We start from the raw sequence: 24,866 nt of genomic DNA on the forward strand, positions 1-24,866 counted from the left end.
TCTGGGTTGTCTGGGGGGAACCCCTGTCCCCCTCCTCCCCCAGGGAAAGGTGGAACCGTCCTTTCCGACCCTCTGCAGCAAGCCAAAGGGAAACGCGTCCTTCTCCACTTTTCTAGATTTTGCGTTTGCGCTTTAAATTTCACAGTGCAAACAAAGATAATTTGGCTAATTCTAGAAAGGAGCTGAGGCTTTAGTGACTGATCCCCCAGCCGTTGTGAAGCCACCTGGGACAGCTCAGCAGAAAGGAAGATTGTCTGCTGCCAACATGTAGGGCAGGGATTTTTTTTAATTTTTTTATTTTTGGTCGTTTTGTTTTCTGTTCCTTGTTGGCTCTGCTTGAGAGCATTACAGAGCTATCCTTTCCCGCTTCCCGACCCTCTTCTCCTCCCCATCTTCTCTCCAGTGCAGGCAATTAGGGTAAGGAAATCAGGGCCAGGCTCCTGCCTCTAAGAGAAAAGAATTGCTTCGGGAATGGAGTCCTGACACCTGTCTCTGCCCTGGATGGCGAGAGGGGCTGCGGGTCAAACCGCCTAGGGGAAGAGGCTGGGCCGGACGGGAGGGGCGGACGCTCCCTCAGAGAAAGTTTCTGGGGGCTCCTCTCGCCACGTCTCCCCTCCCTATCCTTTGGCCTCCAGCTCCACACAGGTCATTAACACGCGGCTTATTAACACGGGAGTGTCCCTCCTCTCAGGGCCCCCGAGACTGGGACCCGGTGATGGAATCAGAAGAGCCACACTGACAAGCCGTTCATTAATTTGCATTTATTTTCGGGCAATAATGTAGATAAAGGGAGGGGGGAGGGCTGCCTTACATTTCAACAAGTAATTTGTGATCTTCACATCGGACAAATTAAATTTACAAATTACTTTCCCACCTACTGGACGAAACGGCCAAAGCCAAAATTGATACACAGGCGCGGGCTCTCCGCAGATTAGGAGAATGAAGGTGCACTAAGAACTCACTAGACAAAACAGGGTTGCTTAAAGAGAAGCTGACAAGAGGAATGAGAACTGGGGTTTGGGGCCTGGGTTTGTTTTTCCATAATGCTGCATTTAAATTTTTTTCCTTCCTTTTATTTTTGGTCTCTAAATCGGAACTGTGACCATGTGCTTAGACCTGGCGAAGGACTCGGTCCCGCACCTCAGGCCTGCTCAGCTCCTCCCCTGTGGCCTGGCTGTTTCCTCCCCTCTCCTAGACCCTCCGACCTTCCTCGCCGAGCTTCCTGGAACCAAACGGTTCTCTTTAATAAATACACATAGGAAAAAGGTGTGAGGGCAGGGCAACTTTGCAACAACTGAAAAAGTAAAAGCGCCAACGTTTGAGGAAGACAGGCAAGGGCACAGGGTAATATTTTTGCTTTTGTTTTATATATGTGTGTGTATATATATATATATATATATATATATGCTGTATATATCTTAAAGTTCTATTTCCTGGGCGCTAAAACGAGATATACTCCGTTCAAACAACAGCAACTAAAAAGTGTCAGTGGTCCCTGGAACGGACCGACTATGTACAGCATTCCCGCAGAGGCGGAAGCTTGAGCCAGTTCTACGCGGGGCGGGGCTGAGCGTGAGAGGCTAGGGGCGCGCTCCTCCCTCCCGCCGGGCCCCGCGCGCTCTGCTGGGGAGGCGGGGACGCCGGGAAGCTTTGGCCTGCAGGCGGGAGCGGGGCCGGGGCAGGTGCAGGGACCGCAGCCGGCACGGCGCGGGAGGAACACTTGGTGGTGGTGTGGGAGTAGAGTGTGGGTGCACTCCCATAGGCAGACGTGCCAGTAAGTGACTCCAGTGTCCAGAAAGAATAAATAAAAGTGTAGGGCTCAAACAGCCAGTCAGAGCAAAGAGCCTCCGAAGACTGCAAGTGCATGAAAGCCTGGACTCACTGTCCAGAAAGACTGGAAGAGGGTGACTTAGGAGTTCGTTAGGGACTGAGGGGAGAGCGCACAGCTCTCCTGTGTAGAAGCTGTGGGCCGCGCCAAAGCACTGGGCCCTCGTCCGCGGGGTGGGCGGGGCTGCATACCCGACAAGCAAGTGGCGCAAAGGTAAGGGCGACAGTGCAGGCATTGGGCATCTTTTGGGGGCTTAAAAATCAGATCTGGAGAAGCCGAGGCAGAGGCGGGGAGGTGCAGCAGCAGCAGCAGCAGCAATAGGACGGGGGCCATGGAGGGCGTAGGTAGTTTCGTTTGTCTTCCTCTCTCACTCCTCCGCTCACAATACCTGGAACCGCCATGAGGCTTGGTCTTTATAGTCCAGACAATCGGGCGAGTTGAAGTTGAGTTTCCAAGCAGAGGAAGCGGCGGTGGCGCCAGGCTCCTTGTAATCCAAGCAGTCGGCAGAGTTGAAGGGGAGCCCCGAGCCGCTGTAGCCTTGGTGGTGGTGGTGATGGTGGTGGTGGTGGTGGCCTGAGGACTGGCTCAGTGGATGGTGCGCGTGGGGATGGTGGTGATGGTGGCCCGCCATGGAGGAGGGCGCCATAGGGCTGAGCTGGTGCGGATGGTGGTGCGTGTGCATGGGCGCTAGATAGGAGCTGCAGTCCACGCCGCCAAAGTAGGAAGAGGAGGGTGTGGGGTAGCCCTGGCCGTAGCTGCCGCCCTGGCCGTAGGACATGGGATAAGAGGCTGCAGCCGAGGCAGCGCCTGCGGCTACAGAGCGCTGCATACACGATGCGTTGCTAGGAGCGGCCAATGGCTCGGGCACCGACACGGACCCAGAAGCTGAGCCAGGAGAGATGGAGGCCGGACTCCAGATGGATGAGGCAGCGGGCGTACTCAACGACGACGGCACCGCCACCGCCGGGTTCCCGCCCAGGCCTGCAGCTGCTGCAGCCCCGGGGTTGGCAGAAGCGCTAGAAGCAGAGCTAGAGGACGAGGCGGAGCTGGACACAGCGGGAGGTGTGAACTGGCCGCTGCTTTCTGAGCCGGAGCTCTCGCGCACCGGGGACGATTTCTTCTTGGCGGGGCGGCTCTTGGTTCCGCTCCCGCTCTGCTGCTGCTGTCGGCATTTGGCACGACGGTTCTTGAACCAAACCTGCAGCAGGCCGGGTGAGGGAGAACGTGTCACTAGGCTAGTAGAGCTGACTACTCCCCCGCCCTTTGGGCCCACCGGACCTTCTAGGATCTTGCCTCGCACTCCTACCCAGGCCTCCACTCCTCACCATCTCTATCCCAGACAGACCCTGCCCCAGAGTTCCCAGCTCCCTCACCCTCTCCCGTGCTACTGGTCAAAGACCCTCCTCTGGCCAAATAGGGATATGCCCCTCCCTATCCCCAGAGCAACTCTGCCCTAGGGCGGCGGAACATTTGCTTCTGTCTAGCCACAAGTTCAGCTATCTCTAAACTGCTGTTGGCTGCTCCCCAACAACCCGTGTATGTTTGGAGGCCCTGTCTTCTATGGCCAGAGCTCAGAAAACTGCGGAGACGCACAGAGGAGGCCGCGAAGTGCGGGACAGTCACCAAGTTAGAGGCCGGAGCCAGTGGGCCCCTGGAAGCCTGGTGCTGGGCAGGGCGAGAACTGGGGTGGGAGCGGGAGCCAAGTCGGCAAGCTGAACAGGCAGTATTCGGGAGACTAGGGAAGGGAGCCTGGGCAGAGTTTCTCTGGGCATCTTGGCTTCCAGTGGGGAACCAAATAGTACAGTCAGTCATGAAGTTCTCACTCTTCTTGGAAGGCCCCGGTACTTGGCATGGCATTCCTAGTTCTTTCTCGAGCCTCCGGGGAAAGAAGGAGAGATAAAAGGCCCTTGAGAAAAGTTCTGAGTTATAATTCAAATATTATTTTCGGAGCCCTTTCATCTCAAAAACAGGAACAGCAAAGCCGATAGTCCGGTTTTGCGTTGGGCATCTTCTCGCTGCAACGGCGTCTAATCAAACTGGAGCTACCCGAGGAGCGAACTCCGAAATAGAGCGCCGTGCTCTGGCCTAGCTTCACTCTTCCATTTCCAGGATCCCCGGGATGTAAAGCAAGGGTGGAGGCCGATTTCAGGAGCCCACAGGAAACTGCTAAGTCCTGGGGCGGCCAAAGAAGCAGGGGCCAGTGTCGGACCCTCAGGGCACTTTACCTTCGGAAGCCTCGCTTGTCCTCCCGCAATCCTAAAAAGGACTTTCAATACTTCAGGCGCCCGGGGGCCAAGGGCCAAATCCAGGTCCCTAAGCTAGTTCCTTAACTTTGACCTTCTTCCAGGCTCAGGCCCAGAGCTGGGAAGGGGGAGAGGAGCCTCAGAGGGACTTCCCGGTCGATGAGCTCGCCCCCAAACCAGACCACCCTCCTCAGGCCCTCTGCCACCAGCCCCAGTGTCCCTACCCGACCCTGGAGCGCCCGGCGCGCGCACCTGGACTCTGGACTCCGGCAGGTTGATCTTGAGAGCCACCTCCTCGCGCATGAAAATGTCAGGGTAGCGAGTCTTGGCGAAGAGAGCCTCGAGCACGTCCAACTGCGAGCGAGTGAAGGTGGTGCGCTCCCGCCGCTGCTTCCGCGGGGTGGCTAAGGGGACACGCGGGGGGGGGCGCCTCGGGTCAGCGGTGGCCGTGAGGACCCGCGCCAGAGGACGCGGACAGGCCCCTGGCAGGGCCTGAGCAAAGCCGTTGCAAAAAGAAAGCCGAGCTCCAGAGGAACTCCCCCAGAGGCCGAGCCTGCGGAGGCCACAGGTGGTAGAAAGTGCATGTCTGTGACTTCGGGCTGCCCCCTTCCCTGATTCTCGGAGGTTAAGAAGGAAATTAGGCAATCTCCCCTCTTACACACACACCAACATACTCTTTGGCTGGAGGGTGGGGAAGGCGTGTACAGAAACACCACCTGGAAAACACTTTCCGAGGAAATAAATGGGAGTGAAAGAGTGAGAGCTGGAAAGAAAGCCAGAATTCGGATCAAGCCATTAACATCAGCAGCGCAAAAATTGGTGCCTTGAGGACGATTTAGGGAGGGAGAATCCACTTCCTCACTCAGTCAATCGCTTCTAGGGGAAGCTCGGCTCTTCCTGTTAGGGCAAGGCTAGTGTCTAAATTGTTCACTCAAAGATGGGGGAAAGTAAGACATTCACACATGCACACACTAGAAAAAGCCACCCTTGGGAAACGAATTCCTATGCTGGCAGTGGGGGGCCACGAGAGGAGACAGGTGGCCGAGGTGCCCGGCAGGGAGGGCGCACGTTCCGGATTTTCGCCACCCTGGCCCAGCTCACCGACCTGCAACTCTGCCCTGTGGGCCTGTAGCGTGCTCTGCATTATGAACAAACAAGGTAACTGGCTCCCCGGCCCTGTAGGGCGACAAAGTATGTGTTCAAACCCAAGACGCTGGAGGTCCCCCAGATTTGCAGGGGCTGGGGCAGGGGCTGGTGCTCACCCGGATAGCCCACGGAGGGGTGCAGGAGGTCCATAGCGGGCCCGGCCAGGCCCAACCCGTTCATGCCATATGGGGGTTGTTTGAGGTAAGACATCATGCTAACAGCTGGATGGAGGGGCCCCGACGGATCCAGGGGGCCGGGCGCAGTGCGGGGCTCCCACCGCGCAGTCCTTCGAGCTCTGTTGCGTCTGGGGGCTCGGCCTATGGAGACACGAGACATAAAGAAACTGCCATTCAAAACCACCTCAGTTTCCTGGTCTCGTCAGAGGCAATGAGCCACGGCATGGGGAGGAGACACACAGGCTATAGACTGCGCAGGGCAGTTAACTCGGCGGTACAAAGCTTTAGTCCAAAGACCAAGATTTCTTCGAAAAACAAAAATTCCTGGATCGTCATCACCTCTTTTTGGACTTGGAATGGGCCAAAGACACTCGTAGGGCATCGCTAGGAGTGAGGAGAGGTTAAAGGCAGGGCCACGCTGGGGAGGTTAGGGCCTGAACGGCGTGTGTGCAAGGTCCCAAGTTTATGCAAAATTCTAGTCCGGTGAGAGCCGGCCCGTGCTGCACCAGCAAACCTTCACTGGGCGCCCCAGCGGTCGGCTGCCCGTAGGATGAGGGGTTGTTTCGTTTTGTTTGAAATGTGTTTGAAAGCAGAACGAAAAGATAGAGATTACAGAGAGCCAAGGTGAGACACTAGCAGCAGCGCCTGGGTCTCTCCAGGACGAATGGCCCACTTAAGAGAGTACTTACTGTACGTTCCTTCAAAGATCTCAGAAGCCGGGCGCCGGTCCCAGAGCCCAGTCACCCCTCCAGCTGTGTCAGCCGCTCCCCACTCTACCCCAATACTGGTTACGGGCCCCAGGCCCCCAGAGGCCGCCAGGAGTCGCAGAAGGAGCCACTGGAGCCTTGGTGGTTCTTAGAAGCGGCCCCAAGTTAGGGGCGCCTCGCCACAGCCGCAGGCCTCTCTTCACCAACTGAAGCCGGCTCTTGGTTGCGGACAATGGGGTCCTGGCGAGGACTGGAAGGCGCACCGAAGGGTGTGCGGGCTGCGAGGCCCCGACAGCAGGCCCCGCGCGCTCCCTGCCTCCACTCCTGGAGGAACCCGCGGCCTTAGCGCCCTGCCGGGACTCGAGAACCAGGCCTGGCGGCGTCGCTGGCGCTGACCCGGACTGGAAGGTTAAAGCCTGGCTTCCCCAGTTGCCCCGGATCTGGGGTTCTACTTTCAGGGGCCGGGAAGTGTTGCTGGGCCGGTGGATGGGGTTCCCAGAGGACCTGTCGCTTCGCTCCACCTCGCGGGGACTGAGCGCAGGCCTGGGACCCGGCCTCGGGAGCTCGAGGAGAAACGTCAGAGCTGGAGAAGCCTCCAGCCCCTACCCTTCGGGGCCCACGGCCTGAGCTGGGGAACCCAATTTGCAGGGACCGGGACGAAAGGAAAACAGCCCGGACTTTGGGTCGCGGCGCCTCTGCTAAGCTGCAGCGAGAGTTTCCAAGACTTTCTTCAAACTTAGCACTTCAGCTCGGTTACTTCGGAGGAGGCGGGGGGCGCGGGGCCGCAGCGGAGCTCTGGGGTCCGCCAAGAACCGGGAGAGGATCCAGGCCGCTCCCCAGCCCCGCCCACCTGCCGGACCCGGGAATGGGGGAGCAGTCCGGAGAGGGGGCGGCGAGAGCACCCCGCGTGTTGCCAGAGCCCCGGGCCCGGCAGCTTCTTCCTTACCTGCCCTCAGCTGCCGGGGTCGCTCACCATCTACCTCGCGCCCTCACCGACCCGCCGGGCAGCCAACCTGCAAAACAGAGCAGCACAGGGATCACCCGCCCGGCTGGCGGTTGTCTGGGACCTCCTGATTTCTTTCTTTTCCCAACTTCCCTCCTCCTTTCTCTTCCTTTCCACTGGCTTTGTGAGTGTCCCTCCAGGTTTCACTTTATTGCACAGACACTTTGTTTGCAAAGCCCTACAATCCCGAGAAACCTCCTCGCCTGGGACCGCGCGGAGGGGCCTCAAGGGGAAGGGTGGGGGAGAGCTGGGGGCGGCTCGCGGCTGCGCTGCACTCCCGGTACAACGTGGAGGCGGTAGGGGCTGCGGAAGTCCTGCAGAGGCACTTTGCAAACTAAATAAATCAAGCGATTTACCTTGTCGGAGTGGCTTGTCTTGCTCGGTTGTTTAGGTGATTGGAAATGTAGCCTGATGAAGATTGATCACCTTTCTACTGCCCTCCCGGGGTATGTGAACGCGAGGTAAGTGCGTAACGGGCCAGGCTGCCAATCCCCGGCCCTGCAGAGGCTGAGTGACAGGGAGCCGGGCAATGGCAGCCCGAGCCCGGGGTTACCTCCGCGCGTCCCCGCCCTCCCCCGCCCCCGGCACCCCGCCCCCGCCGCCTGCCCGCCCGCCCCGCCCCGGTCGCGAGCTTACTCTAGGGCTTGGCAGGCAAGCGCGGGGCAGAGCTAGGCGAGTAAGGCGCGCGCAGCGCCCGAGCGCCGGCCGCGCAGGGGGACGCCGGTCCCTCTGCCTCCCTGGGGCACCCGCCCTGCTCTCGCCCTTTCAGCGCCCTGGAGGGAGTGGCGGAGAGGAGGCGAGGTGCTGGAGAACCGGTTCCCTCGCTCCCCCGCGCGCCACCCGGCTAGGCGGCCAGCTTGTGGGCGCGAGGACTCTGGCGCCGCGGGCTGGAGGAGAGCGGGCCCCCGGCCCCCGGCCCCTCGCGCGGCGCCGCGGGCCCCGCGGCTTCTTCCACCTTTGCCGCCACCTGCAGAGCGACGCCGCGGGCGGCTCGTGCTAGCACAGGCTACCTGCGCGGGCGCAGCTCCGGGTGCGCCGATCCCGCCTCGGCGCCTCGGGACTCCTGCGCTCCGGAGCAGCATCTGCAGGGGCGGTCCTGCCACTTACCTGCTCCTCTGTGTCTCCTGAGGTTCCCAACACCCCGCGAAGGAAGTTTGCAAATCTTAAACGTTTCTTCTGCAATGTCGGAGCTCAGCGTCGCCTTTCTTTTTGCACACACTCTACTTCTGAACTGAAATATTTTGATAGGAAACTTTCTCTTTCATACTCTCTCTCTCTTTCCCGATCTCCTTCTATCAGGGGTAGTCTGGTGGAAAACGTGGCCACAGACTCCTGCCTTCATTTTCTTTCCCACCTGCCACAGAAAGAGCCTCCCTGAGGCTATTTCCCCGTATAGTTCGTACTGACGAAGTTCATTTCCCAGCCGAACAAACTTCCCAAACACATCTACCTGGGTGGACTTTGCAAAGCGCAAAAATACGTGTTTTCGGCCCAATCCCAAAAAGGCAGTTCTTTTAAATGGCACCTCCTCCTGTATATTAGCCACTTTACTGCCTTTCGACGAATTCCTACCCCTTTTTCCTAATCCCTACTCCCTTCCACCACTACGGGGGGGGGGGGGAGCGAAAAGTTTGAACACGAGTAGGTGTAAGAGCGAGTCAAGAAGCCGCCCGGCGCATCGCGGTGCGGAGCGCGGGCGCTGCCCGGGTCGCGGGGTCGGGCACCGAGAGCGACCCGGCGCTGGGCGAGCAGGAGAAGGAAGGGGGAGCCCGCTGAATGAAAAAGGGCCGCGGCCGCCGCTCATCAAAGTGCTACCCCCTCCCCCATGCGACACTCTCCTTTGGAGTCCGAATAAAATACGGTAACAGAATATGATGGAGGGCACACTGTTTCCTTAACTGCTTCTCAAAGGAGCGGGGAGATCTTCTTAGGACCTTTAATAAGGCTTTGGTCGGTTCTTTTGTTGATCTCTCAAAATCAACTCCTTCTAATTGAAGTTGGAGCTGAAAGCGAGCTAATGTTCAAAGAAAGTGGCCGCCAGACCAACGAAATTACATTTTTTTTTTTTGGACGATGAGGGAACATCTAATCAAAGAGGCCAAGGAGGAGGGGTGGGAGTGGGGAGCATGAAGGAGAAAAGGAGGTTTTACAAGATCCTTCTCTGGTTCACAAAAGTCAGCGACACGGGCGCTTCTCTCCAGAACAAAGACACCGCGGCCCATTCACAAAAGGGAGAGAAAGACACAGAGAGAAAACAAAAGAAACGAGAGAAAAGGAAAAACATGGGAAAGAAAAGCTTAACAGGAAAAGAAACTGCTCAGAGCGCAGTGCTGACCCGGGCCAGGACACACCTTAGGCTCGCGCAAACCCCAGCGGGGAGTAACCCGCGAGACCCGCAGCTCGGAACCCCGGGAAACAGTGCATGCCGAGCTTTAAAGAAAGAAACGAAATACCCACCCGCCCCCTTCAGCTCTGAGAAAGGGCGCGGGCTGGAGCACACTAGTTTTGTGAGAACGCGTATGCGGGCGTCCTGGAGTGTCCTTGGCAGCGTCTGAGTCCCCAGCCCCGCGCGACCCCAGCCCCGTCCCGCGCGCTCTGGGCCTGGGATAGCCCCCTGGAGCCCGGGTAGCCCTGTCCCAGGCCCGCCGCCTCGCGCACTCCTGCTTCCTCGGGCCCCGTTTCTCCCGCAGCTGCAGAGCCCGGACGAGGTCCGGCGTGGCGAGGTGGGGCGGCCGTGCGCGGTGGAATGTGCTCAGGCAGAGTCCCCAGGGCCCGCCGCGCGGGAGCCGCCGCTCCGGGTTCCAGATGCTGCCACGGTCTCGGGGAGGTTGGCAGCTATCAAGTAGCGCGATTCTTTTCCCGCTAATGAGAGTATTTATCTAATCCTAAATTGCCGGCGAATTTTCTTAATGCTCAACCCATAAAACCCCGGGATTAAGAGAAGAAAAAGAGGAGAAGGGAGTGAGGACAGGAAAGAGGAGAGGAGAGGAAAGGAGAGGAGAGGAGAGGAGAGGAGAGGAGAGGAGAGGAGAGGAGAGGAGAGGAGAGGAGAGGAGAGGAGCGGAGAGGAGCGGAGAGGGGAGGAGAGGGGAGGAGAGGAGAGAGAGATAGGAAAGTTTCTTTTACACGGCGTGAAGGACTGAGGCGGCCGTCGCTAGGCAAGTGTCCAGGTGGGAGACGCTGGGCCAGAAGCCACGGCCATTCCAGCAACGGCCACCACGTGGGGAGGGGAAGAGGGGGCATCGCAGGGGGAGGGCAAGTCGACCCAGTCCAGGCCCGCCCGGCCGGGGAGGAGGCATGGAAGCTGGGCCCCGGAACCCGGATCCAGCACTTAGGTGACCTCGAGGCCGGGCCAGACTCTGGAGGACACTTGGGACAAGGGGAGGGGTTTGGCTCCGGGGTCGCAGGATGCTGGCCAGAGGCGGAAGTTCTGCACCAGCCCGCGGGCTGTGCCCAAGCCAGCCCTCGGCCAGAGCTTTCTCCGCGACCCCCGGGCCCACAGCTTCTTTCTCTACAGCGCGGGCTTTCGGGTTCCCGGCCTCTCGGCAAGCTGGGCTCGCGCCTGCGCTCGGCGGGCAGCCCCGGGCGCACAGCGCACGACGAAATCTGGACGCGGCGCTCTCGCCGCGGGCCCGACCCGGCAATTCCAGGGGTCCGCGCTCCGCCGCCACTGCGGGGCGTGCGGCCGCCACAGAGCAGCCCAAATGGAAACCCAGCGAGGTTAAGGCCCAGGGCAAGAGGGGCAGGAAATGTGGGGCTTGGCAGGTCGGGAGCGGCTTGGGGAGCTGCCTCTCTTTGAGGCTTCTCGGGAGGGAAGGTTCCCCAATCCAGCCTCAGTGCGGTGGGTGACGCTGTTCGCTCAAAGCCCAGGCTGCTCTGGGCTGGCGATTTCTGTCTGCGGTTTCCCTGGGCTTAACGCGGGCTTTTGAGAGCTTCCCCTAGAAAGCGGCCGCTCGCTGTGCTTCCCTGCTCGAATAAAGAGGGCAAATACCCGATTTCATTGAGTTGAAAACTTTTCAGTAACTTCTTAAAATCCTTGTCGTGAAGAAACTCTACTGTAGCAAGTTTTCAGTATCATTTTGAAAGACTGGCAACTGAAGGTGGCTGCATGCTTTCTGAAAGGAATGTTTGCGTATGTATAAATACTTGTGTGTATATGTACATATGTGCGATGTAGGCAAAAGTATAAATGCTAGTGGACTGTTTCTTCTGCCTCCAGACTTGTTGAGCCTTCTTTGTTTCAGACACCTCTTTAGAGGAGTGATGGGAAACTACCAAAAAATCGCCAATTTCTAGTGCCTAGAACTTCTTGTTAAAAGTTCCCTTTCCCTTATCTCATTCGCACACACTTGCACGCACTTAACCCACCCCCTCCAACAATAACTCTCTTCTTTTCACTTCAGCACCTACAGACTTGTGAGTTACCAGAAGTCATAGTTCTTCAGGTGAATGCAAAATTACAATTGAAAATGTGGAAAATTCATCAAGATATTAGCATTTTTCTCAGTGCTATGGAATAAAAAATTGCCTCAAATCTTTAATAACAGATGACCCATTGCTTAAGAAAATATGACTGCTTTTCAGTTTGATTTTGTGTGTCAGCAGGGACCCTCTGGGATGGCATGAATTTATTCAGCTCCAAATACAGCCCAGTACCCTTCTCTAGTTCAAGAGGACCATTTTTTTCACATGAAGAGTCTTACAGATACACACACTTCTCTTCAAACCAGAGTCGTTTTCATTGCAAGGAAGTAGCAGAGTGCTTAAGGTAAGAAAGTGTCTGCTTTTATTGAAAATTTATATATGACCTCAGTATTGTAATAAATAAACAGATAACCATTTTCACACAAAAAATGACAGTGCTATGCTAGAGAAGAAAATATTAATTGGGGGATTTACTCATAGTGGCAAGACAGACTTTTATCAATACAGAATAAATATTAACAGCATTCTTCAGCCAATGTTGAGACCCAACAAAATGTAGAAACCAAGCTAGATGTAATAAATAATTATCCAGAGAAAAAGATGGCGCATTCTCAGAAGATAAGACCTCTTTGTAAACTGATGTATGTCAATTAGTCTCATCCTCAGCTCACCTTCAAATCACAGGACTTGTCTCAGGCTATGTTAAAGGGCCATCCTCTGAGAAAAGCAGAGGAAAGGAACTCTATTATCCTTACAGTGAAATGCAAAACAACTGCAGAAAATCCCACTGGTACATAGAACAGTTTAGTAAGTAGATTGAATATGATCTAACTATAAAATTTAGGTAACAGAGTCAGGGATACACATGGCAGGACTGGAAAAAAATCATCACATTTTTCTTAGTCCCTTCTTCCCCCCTCCCACCGTCATTATGCTATTGACAACAAAAAATGTTTTCAAATTTCCTCCCAACAAAAAATGAGGGAAGTGTGTTCTTTTCTTTCTTCTTTGAACAATGTCTGAGCACTCCCAATACCAATCACTCACAAGGTATCTGTGCAAATCTATTTCACATAATTTCAAGAAATGATTAACTCTCACACACAAAATCTTTAAACGAAGCTATTTTGGAGTTCTGTGTATTATTTGGAAAGGAGGGAGGAAAAGGGGTGGTGATGGTAAATAAGTACAATCCGGCCAAACAAAAATGTTAAAAGTTTTAAATCAACAATGAGTCTATTTCTGGTCTGGGGACCCAAGACTAAAACGTTGGGAGAGAGTCTGGTCAGGCTGCTATTGAAGAACACATTTCTCTTCTTTCTTGGCCATCTTGCCTTTGTTTTGCTCCAGAGTTCGCTCCAAATGCTCATCTTCTTCTTCCGCCCTGCAAATCAAACAGGAGACATTATTTTTCTTTGCGGAGGAGAGGCGCACTCCCGGCTTGCCCTACATTCTGCGACCCAGAGGATATGGGCATGGGGCCAGCGGGAGGCTGCCCTGGCCCACCCGAGCCCTCTGGACTGAAGTTTCCGAAAACTTCTCGGCCCCTCAGCAGGTGGCAAAGCCTCGACCCCGACCCTACCACCCACTCACTGCTTCTCTTGTGCGTCCAGGTCCCTGACAAGGGCGTCGCGCTTGTTCACTAGGGCTACCAGCTCATCCAGCAGGAGTTGTTCGCGTCGCTTCTGGGCCTCAGTCTTCTGCCAGTCTGCAAAGGACAAGAGGCTCGTTATCCACTCGCAGGACCTCCGCACACCCCTTCCTCCCCCCCTTCCTGCCTTTTCTAGTTTCCTTGTATTTCTCCACAAACCATGTTATAGAACCACTAGGTAGTGTTTTGTTGGGAATTTGACCGTCGTGGTAACGATTTCACCCCTAAAACTTTGTTTTCTAAAATTCCCGCAGATGGAGATGGCTACGGCGGGGCTGGAACCTGAAAAAGAGAGGTGTGAGCCAGTGGCCAGCCGGAGGTGCGCACCAAATTTCAGCCAAAGTGGGGGAGAGAGAGATGGGGGCGGAGAGGTCGGCCCGAGGCTTGTGGTGGGGGATGTGAGTAAATGAGGAGGCGGGAAGCAGAGATGGATGATAAAATCATTCTGAAAAGACTAGAGAAGCTGCCTGAGAACTTAGTATCCTCCTCCCCACCCCCATGCTCACCCCGTACAGCCTATTCTTCGCTAATTTCCTCTCCGCTCTATTTTAGCAGTTGGATGTATCTCACACTGGGCGCCATATGCTTCACAATAACTTTAAAAGTAGTGAATCGGCTAATTAGCATTTTTCTTTGAAGTAAAAAATAAATTTGCTCTGCAATATTACACTGCAGCTCTCGATCACACCACAGCCAGTTTTCTTTTGGAGAGACTGGCTGGGTGATTTCAAATCAAAGCACTTTTGCAAAGGAAATACTACATCTTTTTGAAACCCCGTGTTAAATGTTGGAAAATCCGATGGGCAGTGCTCTTTCCATGAGTAGGGGCAGTTTTTTTTTAAACGTTTTAGGCCCCAATAATATAGTTCCTGATCTTTGCTGGTCTGATGATTTTCTTAAGATGAGCAGCAGTTAGGTTTAATAAAAACAGAACCTAATCGAACATTTAAAGTACTTTTGAAACCAAAGCCAACTGCTCTCCGGCCAGACTGTAAGGGCTTGTAGCTGTCAATCAATCCCCAGTCCACCCCGCCTCCCTCATTAGGAAGGTAAACAATGAAAAGAAGAAGTAGATGATGAGGCAGATAGCAGAACAAATGAGGACCTAGAGGGAAACAGGACACCAGCTTTTAAAAAAAAACACAACATGGCCACTGACTCATGCAGTCCCCTCCCCCAGCAAATGCACTTTCCAAAAAAGAGAGAAGAGCAGTCCTTTTGGGTTTCTCCGTTCTCTCTCCATTGCCCTGGGCAATCATGTTAAAACTCACATGGCTGGTGCTTATTCAGATAAACCTAACAATGCACACCGCTGGTTACCATGTGAATCTTCACAAACCACACAAGAATGTGCTGGTTCAAATCCCCCTGACCCCCTCCAAAGCAAAATTTATTCAAGACAGCAAACTGCTCAGCAGCTTTATGAAAGCAAATGGTGCTAGAGGGAATTCTATCTTGTATTTACAAATTAAAAATTAGATGCCTCATCTTGCAATAAAAGTTAGAATAGCAGCAAGAAACTAAAATTGTTTATTCAATTTTATCACTATTCCTTTCATTATAAGCGCAAACTACACACACATACATATATACATATATGAAACATACATTATATATCCACATTTGATACAAAACATTAAATAAATGGTCACATTGCATGCTCATTAAAAAAATGAAATATTGTATAGCATGAATAGGAATAAAAAAACTATTACTATGGAAAGGTTTTTTCCTAAATGTAAAATTTAAAAAATAATAATGAAACAGCAAAACTGAAGAGAAACTTATCTGTCATAATTTTTTTCTTTGGATTAAAATGTTACTGAGTTTCAGGAATGCTGGACAATTTCTAATCTGGTTCTTGTTCTTAATCATTCTCATTCTACATTGCAAATACATTAATAGACCTCTCCAGGTTGGAAAGATCTTAAAGGTCATCTAGTCTAATTTCAGGTAACTGTAGTTCTAGAAATATTAACTCAGAGAAAAACCTGCTAAATTTGTAAAAGACTTGTAACTAAATTTTATAATTATTAATTTTAATGAATATTAATTTTTCTATTCCAATCTCATGAAATCATTACAATTATAATATACTTTATAATTCTTTACTTCCAAAACATCTTGATAAGAGCTTTACAACTGGGAAATATTTTCTACCATATATTTAAAAAGTATAATTAAATAGAAAATTACAAAAATTTTAAAAATAAAAGTATATTTTAACAACACACAATTTTCTTAATTAAAGATCCCTTTCTCTGCACTTGGCCAGTGATTTTTAAGGATTTAATTAATAATTAGAAATATCAAAAATTTCCTTAATTTTTTTTAAAAAATAAGGCTTTAACAATACCTGAAAAAAAACATTTTTAACACCTGAAATATTAAATAATTTAAAAAATCTTAACTTTTTTCCAAGCTCAAATTTCCCATAACTGTAACAAAACATTTAGAAATTATGAATATTGAAGTAATTTTCATTTCACAAATTTAATTGAAATTAGAATTTAAAATGTTCTAGCATAAATGTGTAGGACTTTTCATATTAATTCTGTCATTACTACATTAATATCTATATAATGTTAGTCAACTGCAGACGAAATAGCTGTATGTAATAAGTCCATTTTGCATTAGCAAAAAGTACTTTATATTTGCTTTTCATGGGAGTAAATTTAAACATACATACCTAAATGCTAGTTTGGGAAATTAAATTATTTGATGATTTCAAAAAATTTAATATCTTTAAAATTGATCAAGATTTACATTTATAATCTAAATTACAAGTCTTAATTTAAAAATTAAAGTTTTTAAATAGCTTCACCTAGACACAATGTCATTTTAAAACTTATATGTAAGTTTATGTGTTACCTGTTATGCATTTTAAGAAAGATTATTCACCTGCAACTCCAGTCATAGCTAACTAGATGCACTGACTTTGGCTTGGACAGACTACAATGAGGGTTCTATTAATTTAAAGATTCCAGTGTACTTTTGCTACAAAAGCCATATCCTCTCACAACAAATAGGATTAAGTTTTGATGCTGCATTTGAGCCAAAGTGTTGAAATAAAGAGATTCTGTTTACGTCTATGTTCACTGAGCTGTTTTGTTAATTTAAAAAACTTTTTTATATATAGGGCCAATTATTTATTCCTGATTCAGTTTATTTGCTGAAGTTGATAATTACCTAGGAAAAAAGGCAAAAGAAATACCTATAAACACTTAAATAGAAAGAGCCTAAAGTTCTTGTAGTAAACCTTCTACCTTGCCACTATAAATAAGCCTGGCACTTTGATGAAAATTAACACTAGTTTTGTAAAGAGCACATTGGGGGATTGCAGTCAAGTCTTATCTTTAGTTCCAGTCAACTAGCAATCCTGAAAGAGTTTGCATCATCATCAGAGCAGGCCATTTGATAGGATTCTACCGCTGTACCTAATCAATCTATGGAAGACTGTGGCTGTGCTGTGCAACAAAGCTAAAATAGATTTACAAATGGGGTTTTAGGGGATAAGCTCCTCCACAGGATTACATATTGATTTTAAATATAAAAAGCTTATCATATAAACCATAACTACAAAAATAGTGAACCTATGCATAAATCCCTTTAGAAGAGCACCCACTTCAAACTCTAAGCCAAGAATAAATCAAGATGTACAAAATCCTAGAGAAGATCCATTTCTTGTTCAGAAAATGAACACAACACTTTCTGAAAGCCCACACCAATGTGTGTGGAAATGAATTTATCTTTCCTGAGGGGACATTAAATAATCTGGGACAAAAAACTATAGGAAAAGTATCTGAAAGATGTTTGTTAGCTTAAGGGATCCCACTACTAAGCTCAGTAGAGTGAAACTCCTGCTATGAAAAACACCTCAGGGGAAAAAAAAGGTAAAAAATAGGCCAAAGTGATTATGGATTCTAAGAATGGATACAATAAATATTATTATTATTATTTTGCTCTCAAACCAAGCTGTTAATATTTCTTTCAATGTGCTATGGCTATTAATATTCTGTGTTTTTCTCCTGGTGAATGGTTTTAGCAGCAGATTTATTTGAATAGATTTTAGTTTATTTATTACAAATACCATCTTATGGCTACCAAGTAGAAGAGATGGGAAAGAACAGAGGAATGAACTTTAAAACAAAGGAAAGAGAAAAAAAAACACTAGTGCTGCCTGTTCGTGTGTTTTCTCCAGTGTTTTAACACTCCAAAAGGCTACTGAACTAATTGCATGTGTGTCCATTCTAAGGGTTGGCTCAGAGAACATTGTCTTCACAGAACCCATCATCACGATGATCAGCACCTCTCTAGGAGAGCCAGGCCCCCACACTGCCCAGGCTAGGACAGCAGGCCTCTCTCTAAAAAAGCGTCTTTATTTGTAATCAACAGGCTGCTTCTTTCCTCAAGTATCTTTTCCCCCCTCAACCAGCAACAGAAACTGGCTTAGAGATTTAAGGCACAACCACATATGGGACAATATTATTTAAAAATAAAAAAACCCCAGAGTTTGTAAAAACATTACTTTTTCCTCCTCTTAAAAAAAAACAACAACACCCATAGCTTTCTACTGGTCTTATGTATATACAAGAAGAGCGGGCATATAAAAATGTTAGATTATGTAAGATGGTAGGTCTAGTATGTATGGATAGGATTGCCGATGAAACTGGGATCTTTTATATGTATCATGGTCGTCCTTTTAAGATGGTATTTAGTATTAATACTGGTTTTGGGATAGAAGCAATATCTAACTTATAAGTCAACTGTATTGTATTAAGTTTTATTTTAGGGATGATTTAACTTAGTATTTTACCCATTTGAGCGAGTGCGTAAAAAATTTTTTTTAATACTCTGCATTGAGTATAATATTTATATATAATGACTATATAAACTGTATAATGAGTTATATATTATACACAATATATGTACATACATTTTTTGGGGTTTTTTTTGTGTACATACATTTTAAATAACCCAAACATATATACCATATACATAGTACTTGCAGCACCTACAAGTAGTTAGCTTTTCAATCTCTTAAAAACTATATGATGGCAAAAATTATATCCAGAGGAAAAATGCCATTTAGTATACTTGTATATTTTATTTCAATGGCAAGTTTCACAGAACTTCTTAAATAATTTTGACAAATTTTATAGTCATTATTAGTGGTATAATTTGATATATTTGGATAGCCACTTAAAGGAAATTAGGTATCTTAAACATTTTAAAATAAGTCTGATTTCTACACGAGGATATACAAATGTCAGTCATTTATCAACTGAGATTATGGACATAAAAGTAATTAAAAATAAAAATATAAGATACTATTTAAATAAGTAGTGTATGTTTAATCTAATAACAGTATTAAATATTTTTAAAATATATGGTTTCATCTGTCTTTCCCTTACAAACTTAAACTTCCAGTTTTTGAACTAATTAGAATTGACTTATTATGGATCAGGTACCTTATCAGGTAAAGACGGAAATTACCATGGACAGTGAATGGGTTAAGAGGTCAATATAGAATAGGAAAATCAATTTGCATTGATTAGACAAAAGGTCCATTTTACAGAGCCCAAAGGATTAGCTTTTAAGCAGACAGACATCTTTAACTATGAGACATTTTCAACTAAGTATAAGGAGAATAGCATTCTAAAACACCTAATAATTTTTTTAAAAAATCATATAGAGTAAATGTCATAGTTAAGCTAGCTGATGTTTACTGATATTATGAACCATACTTAGGATTACTATAGAATTCATTTAAAAGCTTCACGAAAAGTGTGAAAGTGTTTCATTTATCTCTTATGCCTATCTTTGTCTGAATAATCACTTAACAGAAGTTGGAATCTTAAGAACTACAGAAGACTGGACAGTGACATATATAAGTATTGACATCAATTAAATATTAAAATAAAATTTAGAGCCTGAATGTGAAAAACCAAAATGATAAATCTTTCCTAAACGTCCCCAGTGTATACAACTTTAAATTGCACATAATACAATTAATTAAATCTTTTAATTCCTTGTATCTTCTGTTTTATTGACAATTAGGCTTACCGACAAAGGTAAGACAATTTTGTGTTTAATAGCAAGCATAATTACTATCTATCTGAATTAAGGTCCTTAGGTTTTATATGACTAATGCTTTTTGACTTTAAGGCATTTATCTTCAACTCCTGGAGGTCCCTAGTCAGACCACTACTAGGAAGACCAGAAGTGAACTACATCCCTTAAATCTCTCTTGACAACGGACACCTCACAAACCTCACTCCACCACAGCATTTCTTACCTTCAATGGCTAGCATTGCCCGCAATTCCCGATTCAGCAGCTCATACCGTCGTTCTAAATCATGTTCTTTTTCCCTGGGCAAGTTGCAAAAGTTCATCAATATGTTAATTACTAAATCATTAAACACTTTAAAGAACCTTTATGTTACATTGATTTTAGGACTCATAACTGACTTTTCACTTTAAGTTTAAGCTACTCCAAACAAATGATACACAAACCTAAAACCTTCCTCAGGTTGAATATTTATTTCAATTTTGAATTGCACAGAGGTATATTTTAATCTGTAAATAAGTAGTCTCATTCTTCAATGTTTCTTGTATTAAGTGCCTGGTATAAAGCTATTTTGTAAAATAGTTTTCATATTTCACAACAAACACTCTTTTGTCTAGAACTCCATGTGAAAAGGATACAAGAAACATGACAGAACTACCAGTGCAAATTTAATATGGAGACAATTAAAAATCCAGGATTAGTTAATTTTTGTGCTTTTTCATAACTCTTTCATCAAGTTCAGGCATAGCAGAAATGACAGTTGTTTTCTCTAAAATAAACATGTAAGCCTTCTCCTTCCCACACTAGGTGGCATAATATAAGAACATTGCTAGTTAGCAAAAAGGAACAAACATTAAGTCCTATAGTAAACTAAATAAATGACTAAGAATGCTAGTCTACATTTTACTGTAATTCTTACAATCATAAAAAGGTCACTTCGCTATAACTCATTTATCTTTTATCCCAAAATTTAGTGTAACATTATCTGTAGAAGACAAAGGTACTTTTGTCAATATTAAGTTATTTTAATTTTTAACTTAAAATTTGATGTTAAATAAATTTCAATTTTATCTTTTTCTCCAATCCTTAATATATATCAAACCTCCATTTTTGTGCACAATGCTTTATTTCTTAAATGCAAAAAACTGTATTTATTGGCTTTCTGTATAATAAACATTTTTTTCAGTACCTATCATTCTACTTTAAAATTCTTACCATTCAGATGAAAACTGATTATATACTGTTTTTAATTTTTATATAAAATATACTGTAATTGTTAAGGAAAGAAAGAAATTAAGCCTATTAAATATGAAATCCAAGGAAAGAATAACAAAAAGCCTAAGATTCATCAATGTTGTGGGAAAAACAAGCAGTCATGAGTACTTACAGGAGAGAGAGCTGGTTCATTCTCCTTATTAAGGCATTTTTCTTATTAACTAACATAAACCATTCCTGCATCATCGATTCTTCTTCTTCCGTGTTTCTTCCTATAATTCGGGAAGAGTTATTTCTTGTTATATGACATTTACAAAGCAAATAATAGTTTAGCACAAGTGTTTTTTTTTTAACATAAAACGTTTTAGCTACCCTGATAGTACAAATTAAATGGTTTATAACAACATAAGATTAAAGTCCAAGGCCTGAAAATAGAAATTGATATTAAAAATTCATAACCTTCTAAAATTCAATCTTTTAAAGCTGGTAGTATTCAGCATGTATATTTCAGTTCCCATGTACATATCTACAAATCATGCTAACACTAAAAGTAGAGTTAAAAAGAAAGTGTTCCAACTTTTAAATCCTCCCCGAGGCTGATTTGTTATTATATTTCAATGAAGAACTCATGGTACTGACAGACATATGGTCATGATAAAGTAAAAAAAAATTTTTTAATCATTATGAGAATTACAAGACTAGCAGGAGGATCAGAGAAGTCCAGAGATCTTGTGAAAGCTTCCACTTGTAACAACTTATTTTTATTTTCTTATTTTTCTCCCCCAAAGTAAACTAAAAACATATAAACATATACCATTCTGGAAGTCATCATCCCTAACAGGGTAAGCACTTGCACATTATTTTAAATACATTGTAAATGACCAGGTTACAAAAATGCCTGTAGCTATCTGTGAAAAAAACACATTATAGTGAACATAATATTGTAAGTCACAAAGTACTTGGACAGAGAGCTAGTCTAACATTTTAGATTATAAAAATTTACTACTTGTACATTTAAAATGCACTTTTCCCTATATTTATTCTATCACCTCCCCCCCCCCCCCAAGGCTACTGTATTAAGGCTTATAATATATAGTATATATTTGGTATTATTCATGTAGAAGTAGACCACAATCACACTAAAAAAAACTTAAGTCCTTGCCCTGGCCAGTTAGTCAGTCAGAGTCTCAACACCAAACACTAAGGTTACAGGTTCAATCTCTGGTCAAAGCACATACAGGAAGTGACCAATTAATGCACAACTAGGTGGAACAACAAAAAAATACTTTCCTCTGTCTCTCTCTGCCTTCCTGTCTCTGTCTCTCTAAAACCAATCAATAAATAATAAAAATAAGAAATAAGTAAATCAGAAAAAACTAAGAACTGTATGATTCCGTACATAGGTGGGGCATAAAATTAAGACTCATAGACATAGATAAGAGTGCAGTGGTTACCAGGGAGAGGGGAAGGGAGGAGAGGGAGAGGGTGGAGGAAGGGGAGGGGCATAAAGAAAACCAAATGAAGAGTGACAGAGGATGATTTGACTTTGGGTGATGGGTATACAACATAATCAAATGTCAAAATGATCTGGAAATGTTTTCTCTAAATCTATGTGCTCTAGTTGACCAATGTAACCCCGTTAAAATTAATTGTCTAAATAAAATTATAAAAAAATAAAAAAGAAATTATATATTAAAAAAATTAATTCCCCATTTTCTTCCTTCCTCTCCTTTCAAATTAACTTTACCTAGTCAAATTTACAATTCTTTGACTTTCTTTTTTTTCCTGAATTTTAACTATTATTGGTTTATTGCCATTATTTAATACTTGTCAAACTTCTATAAAGAATCATAGGGTTAATTTAAACATCTAATAACAAAATTAAATATCCCAGCTAATTCTCTAAGTTTTATTTTCTTTTTAAGCAAGATATTTTAACTTTCAAACATATATTTTATTATATTTTTTATTTAGACAATTAAATTTGACAGAATGACATTGGTCAACTAGAGTACACAGATTTAGAGAAAACATCTCCACATCACTTGGACAGTCGATTATGTTGTATACCCATCACTCAAAGTCAAATCATCCTCTGTCACCCTGTATTTGTTTCTCTTTATGCCCCTCCCCCTCCCCGATAACCACTGCACTCTTGTCTATGTCCATGAGTCTCAATTTTGTGTCTCACCTATGTGTGAAATCATACAGTTCTTAGGTTTTTCTGACTTACTGATTTCATTCAGTATAATGTTATCTATGTTCCATCCATGTTGTCGTAAATGATACTATGTCATCATTTCTTATGGCTGAGTAGTATTCCAAACATATTGCAAAAATTCAAACAATAAGTAAATGTAATTGAGTAAAAAGGCAAGCCCTCTTTCACCAACCTCACCCTTTCCAATTGCCCATTCCACTTCCCTTCCCCAGAAGTAATATTACAGTTTAACATAATGTCTATCACATACATACCACATCTATATACATACATACATGCAGGTTTCTTTTCTTTAACATAAGTGAGATCATACTATACAGAGGTGGGCAAAGTAGGTTTACAGTTATGAGTATACTATTCTTATATTATTATTTGTTAATTATTATTATTAACCTATTATTATTATTATTATTAACCTGTAGGCCGTGATATGCTTTTGTCATGCTACACAAAGATCTACTTCATTCTTTTTAATACTTGCATAAATTATGGATGTACTATTTACGTATTTCCATACTAATAGAAATTTGAAGAAAAATTTAGAATAAAAATGAGTAACAAGAACTGCTCTGTATGCAAAAGATTAAGCATATAACCCTGGCCGGATAGCTCAGTTGGTTAGAGCATCCTCCCAAAGCACAGAGGTTGCTGGTTCAAACCCTGGTCAGGGCACACACAGGAACAGATCTATGTTCCTCTCTCTCTCTCTTTCTCTTTCTCTCTCTCTCTCCCCCTTCCTCTCTTGCTAAAATCAATCAATAAAAAAAAAAATTACACATATACTTTGGAGCATCCCTGTAAAATCTGTTGTTAATCATTAGGAAGAATAGTGAGGATATGTCTTCATTAAATGCTGTTAAAACTTATGGTATGAAGCAGGCAGGATAGAGTCTTTTAGAGTATGAACAGAAGTCTTTATTGTTTTACAGTATTTTAATCTCTTTTGGGGTAGCTGGTTTTGAATTCACTTTAGACCATGTGATGTCTTGACAATCAATGATCATGTGATGTAGGCTGCGATAGGAACAGATCCCTGGGTAGCAACAAAAGAAGAAAGAGTAAAAAGAAAAAGCTGAGAAAAAGCTTGCAATTTGGAAAAAGGCCAATTGTACCCTGGTGAAGGCCTTTTTGATCACTGCAATCACACATGTGTGTGATATTAAGAGGTGTAGTTTTTATATTTGATTGTCTGATTAAAGACTTAATTCTTGTATTTATAACCTAAATAGGGAAAAATTATTTTCTGTTTCTAAAAATACAGAAAAATTAAAAATTTATTTTTAGTTTAACTTAACCTATAATTGAGGCTTTCAGGGACTACTAGAAGCAACTAGCCTACTCTTAAATTAGCATCATTTTCTTCAATGGAAACTGCTTCCTTGACAATAACAATATTGATATAGTACTATGTTATTTTCAGTTTAATTCATACCTATGATGTCTAGGTAAGAATAAAAATCCCCCTCCCCTAATTGTTAGGAAATAACTAATAATACAAGAGTTTTATGTTTAAAAAGAAAATAAGTGTAACAATAAGTATTTAGAGACACATTATACACATTGTAACATAGATTATGTAAATTAACTGTAAAAACATATTTAAGGTTAAATCATTTATGTATCACTAACTCCTTATCTGAAACTATACACAATGGAAATCTATACTTAGTCTAGTAATAAAAAAATTAAATTTTCTTCTGATACATCATTACACTATTGTTTTTAAGGGATTGAAAAAATTTTTTAATTAAAAAAAAATTTTAAAGCCAGTAAGTTGAGCCATTACAAATTAATCCTGACTTTAATAACTGGTTAAAGACCCCTTTAGCTTTATAAGTAACAAAAAATATTAAAGCCTGTGATCACAGTGAGCTTTTCTCATTTCTCCTCTAACCATTTGTTATTTAATCCAATACTAGTAATCCAATTTGTCCATCAGACTTTTAAAGGGCAGAATGCAACTTCCTCAGCTTAGACACTTTTCAAAGTACAATATATTTTTCAAATGAATGCTAGATGTTTCATTTTTCCCAACTGTTCCTAGCTCTAATGCATGAGGAAAAAAAGAACAAGATGAACATTGTTCATACTGATTAAGTAAGAGCTCATTAAAGAGCTGTCAGTGCGGTACTTTGAATATGCATGAAGCATATAATCAGATCTAGTACCGTCACTAGAGGA

General features: G+C 45.1%; 2 protein-coding genes across 8 annotated transcripts in view; both read right to left on the reverse strand.

Annotated features, from left to right (window-relative positions):
- Positions 1–760: 760 nt before the first annotated feature.
- OTX1 (orthodenticle homeobox 1) lies at positions 761–7,641 on the reverse strand. The gene is made up of 5 exons (XM_066378170.1): positions 7,460–7,641; positions 7,047–7,113; positions 5,334–5,534; positions 4,324–4,475; positions 761–3,026 (listed from the first exon to the last, which is right to left on the reverse strand). The coding sequence occupies exons 3-5, from the start codon at positions 5,428–5,430 to the stop codon at positions 2,208–2,210; spliced, it is 1,068 nt and encodes a 355-aa protein (XP_066234267.1). The 5' UTR covers positions 5,431–5,534; positions 7,047–7,113; positions 7,460–7,641; the 3' UTR covers positions 761–2,207.
- A 4,225-nt stretch (positions 7,642–11,866) lies between these two features.
- EHBP1 (EH domain binding protein 1) overlaps positions 11,867–24,866 on the reverse strand; it is a 571,353-nt gene continuing 558,353 nt past the window's right edge. For all 7 annotated transcript variants that reach the window (XM_066378173.1, XM_066378175.1, XM_066378171.1 and 4 more), the window contains 4 exons: positions 20,637–20,736; positions 19,478–19,551; positions 13,122–13,236; positions 11,867–12,912 (listed from right to left, as the gene is read on the reverse strand). In XM_066378173.1, the coding sequence (XP_066234270.1) occupies positions 12,822–12,912; positions 13,122–13,236; positions 19,478–19,551; positions 20,637–20,736 (380 nt within the window). In that variant the 3' untranslated portion in view covers positions 11,867–12,821. The remainder of the gene's footprint in view (positions 12,913–13,121; positions 13,237–19,477; positions 19,552–20,636; positions 20,737–24,866) is intronic.

This window comes from Saccopteryx leptura, chromosome 3 (genome assembly GCF_036850995.1).
Source record: "Saccopteryx leptura isolate mSacLep1 chromosome 3, mSacLep1_pri_phased_curated, whole genome shotgun sequence".
Lineage (NCBI taxonomy): Eukaryota > Metazoa > Chordata > Mammalia > Chiroptera > Emballonuridae > Saccopteryx > Saccopteryx leptura.

Bases quoted from the DNA above. Each gene is read 5' to 3' on its own strand.
- OTX1 (XM_066378170.1), bottom strand. From the start codon at position 5,430: ATGATGTCTTACCTCAAACAACCCCCATATGGCATGAACGGGTTGGGC. The intron at 4,476-5,333 runs GTGAGCACCAGC...GTGTCCCCTTAG, and splicing joins CCCCTCCGTGGGCTATCCGG to CCACCCCGCGGAAGCAGCGG. The intron at 3,027-4,323 runs GTGCGCGCGCCG...GGCCTGCTGCAG, and splicing joins TGCCGGAGTCCAGAGTCCAG to GTTTGGTTCAAGAACCGTCG.